Here is a 10,942-nt window from a genome sequence, read left to right on the forward strand (position 1 = left end):
TTCAGAATTCTTGGCTTTTAAACCTATTTTCTGTTAGTGGTTGGCAGCAAGCCACCAGGACCAACTATCCTTTGACATTTTAGATTCAGCATCCCAATTTTATATAAAGCAATATTGTCTTCTCCTCTTCTTGGAATTAAACACTGGCCATGTACACTCAATCTGATAGTTGAGGTGCCACTGAACGAACACATGACCAAACTCAGATATCCACTCAGTGTGACACAGTAAAACAATCAGGAAAGGTGTGTGTCAGGGTGGTAATTTCACCATACTTAGTCAAGCTATTTGCTGAGCAAATGACTGGAGTAGCTGGAGTCTATGAAGAACGCAACATCAGGACTGGAGGCAGACTCATTAACAACTTGTGATATGCAAGTGATACACCTTTGCTTGCTAAAACTGATGAGGACTTAAACCATTTACTGATGAAGATCAAAGGTTACAGACTTCAGTTTGAATTATACCTCAAATAAAGAAAAACATCTTCACAAGTGGACCAAGAAGCAACATCATGATAAAGACAAAAGAACGGCATCGTCAAGAATTTCATTTTACTTGGATCCACAATCAACATCATGTAGACAGGCAAGGCAAATCCGCTACAGCATTACAAGCAAAGATATGTTATCTTGAGTACTAAGATGCTTTTGACCCAACCCGTGGTGATTTTTAATTGCTTTATTTACCTGTAAAAGCTTGAATAAATAAGGAAAACCAAAGAACTAACACCTCTGGGTTAAGGTGTTAGCAAAGAAGATTGAATCGACCATAGATTGCTAGAATGGGCATCTCTCTTGGAAGGAGTACAACCAGAAAGCTCTTTAGAAGTGAGGATAGCCAGACTTTGTCGCATGTGCTTTGGATATGTTATCAGGAGGGACCAGTCCCTGGGCAAGGACAACACATTGTTGAAGTAGTGAGTCAGCAAAAAAGAGGATGATCCTTAAATAGATGGATTGACACAGGGGTTGAAACAATGGGTTGACATACAAGGAGGTACTGAAAAAAATAAACCAACGGAAAAAAGTTCCTCTGGAGCCTTCACAGTACACTTTTTGCTTCCGTAGTACGCATTTTTCCCACTAGGCGAGCATTGAGCAACTTGCTCCAAGTTAGTGCATCCAGTGATGTCACCTGGGAAGGTTCTCTCTGGTCACAGTGAATTTTTTCATGAAAGCAGTTTTGCTCGAACCTCGTTTTTGGTGATGGCCAGTTTAAGAGAACAGCATGTGGCTGTGAAATTTTGTTTCCTGCTCAGGTAAAATGCCACAGAAACTGTTGTGATGCTGAACATAACTCACAAGGACGGTGTTAGGGGAAAAACTCATGTGTACCAGTGGTTTTCTTGTTTCAAAAAAAGTAAAATGTTGATTGATGGCAAACCTTGCTCTGGATGTCCATCAACTTCCTGAATGGAAGAAATGTCGAATCATAGTGCATTTGGAGGTCCTTCTACCAGGTCACACTGTTGATCATGTTTTCTATTTAGAGGTTCTGAAAAGATTGCACACCAGTGTGTGACAAAAAAGGTCTGATTTGTAGCAGACTGGGGACTGGTTTTACCACCACGACAATGCACCTGCTCACACAGCCATCTCAGTGAGCCAGTTTTGGGCAAAAAACAACATGCCTCTCTTGCCCCATACACCTTACTCACCTGACTTTGTTCCATGTGACTTCTTTTTGTTTCCACGAATGAAGAGTGACTAAAAAGAACAGCGATTTGATGATGTAGATGAGGTGAGGGAAAAAAACGTGGGAGATGCTGTCAGCTATCCAAACAGATGAGTTTGAAAAATGTTTCCAAGAATGGAATAACTGATTTGACAAATGTATTATGCGTAATGGAGAGTACTTTGAAGGTGATAAGGTTGTTTTGCAAAAAAAATTAAATACTTAAATTTGAAAAAAAAATTTCCATTTTTTGGGGGGTACCCCCTCATATAGTAGTTACTGTGAGCAGGATTTTGTTTTATGGTACAGAAGGTCGCTGGAAGTTGGAATGTATTCAGCTGTATCTGATAACAGTAAAGTAGAGGATACGGGGCAATGTATTTGGTAGTACTACTTATATAACTGGTTCCCCCAAACTTGAGTGTTTCTGTATTCAACTTTGGGTATCATCACTGAGCAGAAGGAAGTCAAATCAATTTGCTCTAAGACAATCTGGATGTTAAGTAGGGCAAAAATTGTGTCGCATGAGAAAAGGAAGACCTGCTCAGAGGCATAACAGAGCAAGACGAAAGGTGACAGATGAAGATTTGGATGGATTCTGCATGTCCCTAAGCAGAAATGCCACAGAGATGCCATGCTGCTTGCCAAATGTGGCTGCTACCTGGGGAGAGGAGGGGAAAGTATGTGGGCAGAAATTCAGTTCACAGTTCTCTTGCTGATCCACGTGCCTTGGTAGAAGCTGAGTCTACATGGAAGCAGGATAGATGTCTTGTAATTCATATAGAGGGTACATTTCTGTAAGGCTTTACTTTCTTTCACTGAGAATATTTTTTCTAATTTACCTAAAGGCACATTATAGATTCATAGGAACATTGGCCCAACCTAATGTACAACAGGGTCCACTAAGAAAAGCTTAGAGCATAAGCAGTACCGGTGCAATGTAAGAAACTGGTGATGCAGTAGTTAAAGAACTTGGCCACTAGTCAAAAAGCCAGCAGTCTGAACCCACCAGCTGCTTGAGGGAGAAAGATATAACGATCAATCTAGTACTACAAGGATTTACTGCTTCAGAAACCCAATGGGGCAGTCTACTCTGTCCTTACAGGGTCGCTGTGCCTGGCAAATGTCCCCTCCCTATCTCAATCAAACAACATACTGCACTGGGCAAATCTGCTGTGACAGATATCACATCTCTCTGTCCCTAAACTGAGAAGGTTTGATACCCGGGATCTTGGGGTCCAAAGGGCAAGATCCACTCCTGGCTCTTCTTTCTTGCTAGTTATGAGGTCTCCATTTCCTGCTGCTGGGGTGGCTCATTTTATACCTTGCAGGATGGTAAAAATGACAACTGGGACAGTTGAATGCCAAGTTTTTATAACTGTAATTAACCCTATTAACGATGGCTCTTCCTCCACTTTCCCTAACCACCAGGAAGAAGTCCTTGGGTGGAGTTACAAAGACTGGCCAAGGCAAGCCAGATGAAATAACTCGCTGCTCGCCCGTGTGGCTTGTCTGAGTCCCTGCCTCCCCTGTAGCCATCGTATCAGAACCTTAGCTGCTAGCGGGTGAGGGTTTACCTGTCCTGTGTTTGACCCCAGCTCTCCTTAACTGAGCTGTACCTCATACTCAGCGCCTGGTCTCTTCCAAGAGATACGCCTTTTAAGAAAACTCTCGCCTTTGAAAAAGAACCTTTAATAAATCTGCTCCAAATCCCAAAACACCAAATCCACTGCCATAGAGCCGATTCTAAATCATAGACGGTGATCCTACAGGACAGAGTAGGGCTGTTCCATGGGGTTTCTTAGGCTGTAAATCTTTATAGAAACAGGCTGCCATATCTTTCTCACAGGGAGCAGCTGGTAGTTTCGAACTGCTGACCTTTTGGTTAGCATTCCAATATTTAATCCATGGTACCACCAAGGCTCCTTCAGTTAGGACAGCCCTTCAGGGTCCTGTTATCAGGAGCTTCCAATCCCTGGAAAAAATATCACACTTGGTAAAGTAGAGGGTCAGGGAAAAGGAGGAAGATGGATGATGAGATGGACTGACACAGTGGTTGACACAGTGGTTGCAACAATGGGCGCAAACACAACAATTGTGAGGCCTAGGCAGTGTTTCGTACTACAGTACAGCAAAAACCAAACTGAGTCAAGTCTGATTCACGGGGACCCTATAAGACAAGGTAGAACACCCCCCTCTCCCCCCAGGCCTCCTCTCTGCAGTGCTCAGGATCGCTGTTAGAGCTGACTCAGGGGCAACTACCAAAAACAAGCCCTTCATAAAGAGATCAGAGAAGAGAGAGAAGACCTAGATCCCCAACGCTGCAAAACCAAATCGTAACTGTCATCGCAAGCAATACATCTCAGAAGACACAATCAGATGCCACACCATTACTTTGAAATCACATTAGAGACAAAATAATACAAAATGCCTCAAGCAACACTTATGAAAGATGCTTATAAAAGCAAAACCACTGAATTGATATCATTAAGACAATTTCCCCCAAATTGTTAAACGAAAATGTATGCTTTTTAAAAACCACAGCTTTTTTTCATGTTTCAATAATCAACCTTGATCAAATTATGTTCTTTTGGTTACCTTATTAGGCTCTTTAATAGTAGTTAAGTCTTTCTAGCAGAAACCCTTACATATAGTGGGCACATACATATATTTATGGGGGTTGGGGATGCCTGTCACTCCTGCTTCAGTTTCAAGTGGCTGACAATTACTCCTTCAAAAGTGAACATATTATTTCAAAGTTTCCCTCATTTGAATATTTTGAAATCCTTCTTCTGTAAAGAGTTATAGTCTCGGACACTCACAGGGGCAGTTCTACCCTCTCCTCTAGGGTCACTATGAGTTGGCCTTAAGTTGATAGCATGAGTTTGTTTGCTTTCTCCTTGTGCCCCATTCATTGGTGAGAGGGCAAAATTGCCTAGCAGAGCTCCCCACCATTTATCAGCGCACCGGCCATCTGAACAACCGGGGGAGGGTTGCTCACATACACTCAGGCTCTGTAGTTGCCGAATGTAGGTTATGATCTCAGAGTTGATCAACGTCATAGCCAGAAGAACATATACTTTATCCCATTTTGAAGCTGATTAGCGAGTATCAACATTAGATTATGAAATCTGATTAAACAAATGAAAAGAAAAACAACGATAAAGGTAAAGGCTTGAGAAATTTTTCAGGAAGAGAAACAAACAAATAAACAAAAAAACGGACTTTATATAAAGAGTTTCCATTTGGAATACTGGGCCCTAAAATTATCTTTCTAGCACACATATCTCAAAGATTATAGGAAAAGAAAAGAAGAAAGACAAACTTAGAATGATTTCCTCTATTTATGACAAGATTCAGGAGAATCTTTACGGGAAGGTATGGGTAATCCAAGGAAGAAATCATGGGGGAAATGAATGATTTTTTAAATGGTTCCAATCTGGCTTGCCACCTCTATGCCTCCCTGGAGGCTCTCGATGTGAAGCTGAGATAAGGCTGCTGAAAAGTGTAGGGGAACCTGGCCTGTTCCTCTTTGCCCAACAACTCTACTACATACAATATTTCCCCCACATCATGACAATACAGTCCCTAGAAACACAAGAGAGTGAGCCGACATGGAGTACTTACGTTCACACTGTATGACATCTAAGTTAAACTGCTGAACAGCTCCCATGCTTATCTGTTTTAACTCACTGTCCAGTAGCATCTGCATTAAGGCTGTTGACAGATGCTGGCAGGCTGACATGCAAGCTGTCTGGGCAACTTTCCCCTGTTAAAAAAACAAACAGCCAAACCAAAAAACAAATAAAAAACACAGAAATACTTCATAAAGTCTCAGGAAAACGACACACACCTGGCATTCTTCCTGTTGTTGCTTTTAGCACAAAAATGGTGATTATCACCCTGTCTGCTTCTGTATTCTGAGTAGTTATGCCTTTATCACAAGAATTAAATTTAATATTCTTATGCACTCATCCTTCTCAAGATATAAATATCATTCAAGCTCTCATTACACAAAATTAAGATATAGATTTTAAAATATTATTATTTCAGATCTCTTAAAATGTCTCATGTGTTTAAAGTGCATCTGAAAATATGGCACTGTAATGTATAATAACTGGCATAACACCAGATCATGAGACTCATACAGCGCTCTGTAAGTCCTTCTTTATATGCTTAGCCAAACCAGAAGAAAATAAATTAACAAACAGCATAATTATCTCAACTGCAAAACTTTTAAATTTACTTTGAGTGATCCTCTTTCTAATCAGAACATTAATGTGCAGCAGTTTCAGTTGAGGGGAAAAAAGACTTGCCTATAAATGCTACTTCAAAATCATCAACAAATCTGCATTTAGCTTTAGAAATTAGATTTTGTAACCATCTGATCATCTAAAAATATGTAGTTAAGTGAAGTATAAAGATTGTGATTTTCTTTCACTATACATGGTATCATTCGCTGGTGACACTTTGGGCAAGCACTGGACTTAAGCTAACTAACTGCAAGGTTGGTAGTTCAGCCTCACCAGCTTTTCCGGGGGAGAAATATGAAACTGTCTCTTCCCAAAACGATGAACAGTCTCAGCATCCCGTAAAGGGTAGCTATGAGTTAGAAACTATTTGATAGCAGTTATTTTTAAATTTGTTTTTAATGGACAATATCGAACCATATTTTCCACTAGAATAAGCTCTTACAGTTCTGTGTGAATGTTCACTGTTTTCTTTGGAAATGACAAAAATGTTTACCTTCTAGATTACACCATTGAATCACACCACTATATTTATAGCATAAACAGCTTCTTTAAATAGGCTTTGCATTTCAATTAGAAGTTTAAAACATATTATAAACACTCTCAGGTAAAGTTTTCCAGGGCAGCGTTGCCTTCAACAACTTGAGAAGATATGCTATCTTTTGCTTCATCAGTGTTAACAAACTGTTACCACCAATATTTGTTAATTGCGTGTTTGGCTACTTATCATAAAGGCCAACAGGGTTACAAAATAATGAAAAAATAATTTCAAACATAAATGCCGTAATAAATTAGTACAAAGTGTTTACACAGAACTACTTTGTTAGAAAGGGAAGAACACATTTTCAAGATGTGTTTAATTAAGACAATGTTTGTTCTTTAAATTACAGTTTAATTAAGACAGGCTAGAAATAAGGAATTTTTATGAATGAGTCTTTAGCATTTAGACACGATGCACAGTGAAAACCTGCATATCTGAAATGGAATGTCAATTTCTCCATCAAAACTGTAGAGATAAAAGCCAGTGCAAACAATATATTTGACAGATACTGATGAACTGCCAAAAAGGAATGCAACAAACCATGCAAGCTCAGCAGGCTTCAGGGTCCCAGCCCAAGAGGACTTAGTTGGGGAGACATGCAGTTCCAGTCCCCAAGCAGAATCATGACAATATGAATGGGGGGAGGGGGTCGGAAAAGCAAGAAATCAATGGCATGTCATTTAATTACATTGTAACAGGCTTAAAAATACTTAATGGAAATGTCATTTTGACTTAAAGGAACAACTAGTGCTTTTTCATTTTGTGTAGTTCTCCATCAAATCAGCTCCATGTCCTACTATGTTGCCACTCGGATGTACGATTGTAACAGCAAACTAATACAAATGGGAAGGAAAATAAATTAGTGATTAAATGTGCTTTGTAAGTAGACAGACTGCACAATATAAGTGGTATTATTTTAAAGAAACGTATACATTTTCATTTAAGTTCAAGAGCAGCAAGTGATGACGCAGACATAGTACTGGAACTGAGTGATGAGAGGAGCACAGAAACACAGGGCAGTTTATAAAGCTACTGGAAAGAGTGCAGTAATGAACACACACACGTGCGCGTGCATCCAGCTCTTTATGGACACGACACAGAGAATGATAAAAGCCTAATAGTAAATTTCTTTTTATTAGACATTACTAAATACAGGCTTATTGTTCTCAAAGGGAGAAGTTTAAAATATTTAGGAAATAGTTAATAAATCTTCAAATGAAATAAATTCTTCCTTTTCATAGCTCAGAATTCAAATTAATAGCAAAGGTTCAGAGTCTTTCAATTTTTAAAAAGTTATTCTGTGAGCTATTGCTATACTTAAAAGAAAAATACACTGCAACCTAAGTATAAAATGTGTACCACTATTCTTAAATTCAGGTCCTGCTTGTTTTCGGGTAACAATTTTTTTAATACTCCAAAAATCTGCATAACTAAAATACAGCTTAGGCATTTCAGTTCTCAAGCTTTTGGCCCTTGGCACCTTTGGTAGAAGCAAAATATCCTTTAGAACAATATTTTTTACTAATATTGTTGGTGTTCTTAGTACTTTACGCTTTCTGGAATAATAAAAAAATTCAGTACTTTTGTTTTTTAATGTTCTAACAAACATAGCCAAATTAATGTAGCGATGTATGACTGAGAAAACACAGCATGCTGAATACATTCCAAGCACTGAGAAGTTTCTGCTGCCCTCATCCTAAAAACTAATTACAGCTCTGATTCAGGTTTCTTTCTCTTGAACAGCACAAAGCTAAAAAAGAAAAAAAAGCATCATAATAAGTGAAAACACCTGCTGAACTTTTAAAGGTAACAACTTCTTTGCCCTGCTCTAGCATTTTGCTGAAAAAAAACAACTTGCACAGAGAGAAAACCCTGAGACAAACTTCTTATATTTCAAAGGGACTTGTAAAAGAGAATCTGCTGACATATTAGATCCTTTTTGCATTACCCGACAGCTTTTCTTTTAAGAACAATTGTGGTAAAGAGACATTCGGCTCCTAGGCAATTCCCAGAGGGTCAGCCATATGCATCCTTCCACGGCACCCTCACAGTGCTGCCTTCCAGAGCCACGTCTCAAAAGCAGCTTTCCTCATTTACTTGTGTGTCAGTCAATATGATTTATGGACTGCATTCAACAAAGTCGAGGCATATAGAATGAGAAATATGACTACAATCTGCTAATTTGTTTTGTATTGAGCCACTTAAGAGTCAAAGACCTGATGTCAGACTGGGAACGGCAACATAATTAACCAGGCGGTGACAGATTCATCCATCCTCCCTGCCAGGCTGTGCCAATCAAAGACAGCAGGAGGCGACATTTGGTGAAATCAGGAAGAAAACGCATTCTCTATGTAACCTATGGGAGACCTTGATTGACACTTTTTGAATTCAGCTTCAGGAACACAGCCACTCTTTACCCAATAGTCCCCCACTGCAAGCTGTGAAATAAGGCTTTTAATGCCAATCACAGGAACAATAAGCCACAAGCCACCAACCCTCAGCCTGAAAAGAAGCAGGAAAATTCATCTGTTTGTATGTCAAGCCAAATTTCCAAAATAATTTACTATTAGAGATTAGGCTGAAGGTACCTGATTGCCTTTGAAACATGGCAAAATGGCACAGTTAACATCTCAGACGCTTTGAGGTTACGGCTCACACTGTTTGGGTTCCAGAGCGGTGTTTTGATAGAGCTGCTCTTGTAATGCCATAGGAGGAGAAATATGGATTACCTCAAAACTCATTTGGCACATTCAGATTTTTCATTTGAAGTTTTCGTTTCTGTCACGCCATTCTCTTATTTCAAAGCCCTAATAAAAAGGAAGGTTTGATTTCAACAGTAATTATTTGAAAGCGTTTCTCAATGCGGCTTTCATTCTGTCAAGTGCATTTAACATAAAAATGTGCTCTTGAAATCATAACCATGCTTTCGGTGCTGGTCTCCTCTTCCTTAATGATCAGAGGAGAGCCTTTTCTCTTTCATGTCTGTCCCCACACAAGGTCAAGTCGGCCAAGTAACTTCTGTCGTCAGTAAAAAGAAAGGCCCAGGCTCTGATCCTGGTGCACCGTATTTACTATCCTTTACATTGATATTTTGCTGTAAATGATTATGGAGACCTTGTCAGAAAAAAAAGGGGAAAAATATGACCACTATGAATCTTCAACCTAACCTTGGTCAGTCACTGATTAACTCTGAGTTTGTGTGGTTTTTAAACATTATTTATAATCAAAGCAGAAAAATATGGCTATTTTGCACAGGCTCGCTGCTTCTCAGCTTGCTCATAACGTCATACATGTAGGTTATGAGACAGTGAAATGGTCTTTCCAGTGGGGGGGGGGAGAAGTTTCCCGGTGAACTGGTCAGTCTAGTGAAGAGCTACAACTTACAGTCCTTTAAAATGAGTACAGACCTTAGGTGAACATCTAAAGAACATACAAGAAATTCTTAATTGACATATGAAAAACAGATGTCTAGCTGAAGGAAAAATAACACCTCAAGACATTATATAAACGATGAAAATTTCCCCAGAATGATCAGAGAGGCCTAAGGATCCTCAAGCTGTAGGATGGATTTTAATATATTTTCTGGCTGAACATTCTGTATGTGAGTACAACACTCAAATATCAGATCCTTAAGAATACAGATGAATACAGAATAATGAGTTATAAAGGTTTAACTATCGAGATGAATAGTGGGTTTTAATAATAGCTTTAACACTACCTTAATACAGATTTCTTTTTGTAAATTCAGTCAAAAAATCCATAGTTCTATCAAAATCACTACCACCCCAAGATTACTCCCCAATACTTATTTTATTCTTTTACATTCATTCCTCTTACACACCCTGGTCCCATCTAACTACCCCATCTAGCCTCAAAAAGACTTGGTTCCCTTATCAGATCCACATTCTCCATGGTTAATTTTGAATTCTCGTCCTTCCTTCCTCAGCCTTTTCTCCTTCTAACAATTTCCAGTCATAAGGACATAAAATAATAATACAAACGCGTGATTTTGGCACACGCACCAAAATGCTTGCGCATGCCCAGATTATACAGAACAATACTGACTTAAAAAACAAAAATTAAAAAACCTCCCAAACGGGAAAACGTAAGAGCCACTAAGAGTGCATTTCCTTTGCCTCAAAAACGTCCATACACTAACCACAGGGCAAGCCAGCCTTTGACAGTGCGTTGCTTTTTGAAAACGATCCTTTGAACAGGGTCTTAAATAGTATGTAGAATTTTAATCTTTCTGCAAGTAACTTTGTGTTATAAAGGCATTCTTGTACCTTTAAGCTCACCCTAACTTGAGTGGGCAGAGAGAGAAGATGAGGACAGGCAGTTTAGTAAATTCAGATGAGGTCTAGGGTGGAAAGGGGGAACCGATGACAAGGATCTACATATAACCTCCTCCCTGGGGGACGGACAACAGAAAAGTGGGTGAAGGGAGACGTTGGACAGTGTAAGATTTGACAAA

The 10,942-nt window shown here is 39.3% G+C and overlaps 1 protein-coding gene across 4 annotated transcripts in view; it reads right to left on the bottom strand.

Annotated features, from left to right (window-relative positions):
• The window catches only part of EXOC6 (exocyst complex component 6), a 195,597-nt gene that overhangs the window by 45,193 nt on the left and 139,462 nt on the right, over nucleotides 1-10,942 (bottom strand). For 3 of the 4 annotated variants that reach the window (XM_004701070.2, XM_045291179.1, XM_045291180.1), the window contains one exon: nucleotides 5,305-5,446. In XM_004701070.2, the coding sequence (XP_004701127.2) occupies nucleotides 5,305-5,446 (142 nt within the window). Of the gene's footprint in view, nucleotides 1-5,304; nucleotides 5,447-9,103; nucleotides 9,276-10,942 lie in introns of those variants that run through there. The other variant, XM_045291181.1, reaches the window with a different exon arrangement.

Source organism: Echinops telfairi, unplaced genomic scaffold (assembly GCF_000313985.2).
Source record: "Echinops telfairi isolate 266 unplaced genomic scaffold, ASM31398v2 ScPeMD7_70;HRSCAF=299, whole genome shotgun sequence".
In the NCBI taxonomy this organism is placed as follows: Eukaryota; Metazoa; Chordata; class Mammalia; order Afrosoricida; family Tenrecidae; genus Echinops; species Echinops telfairi.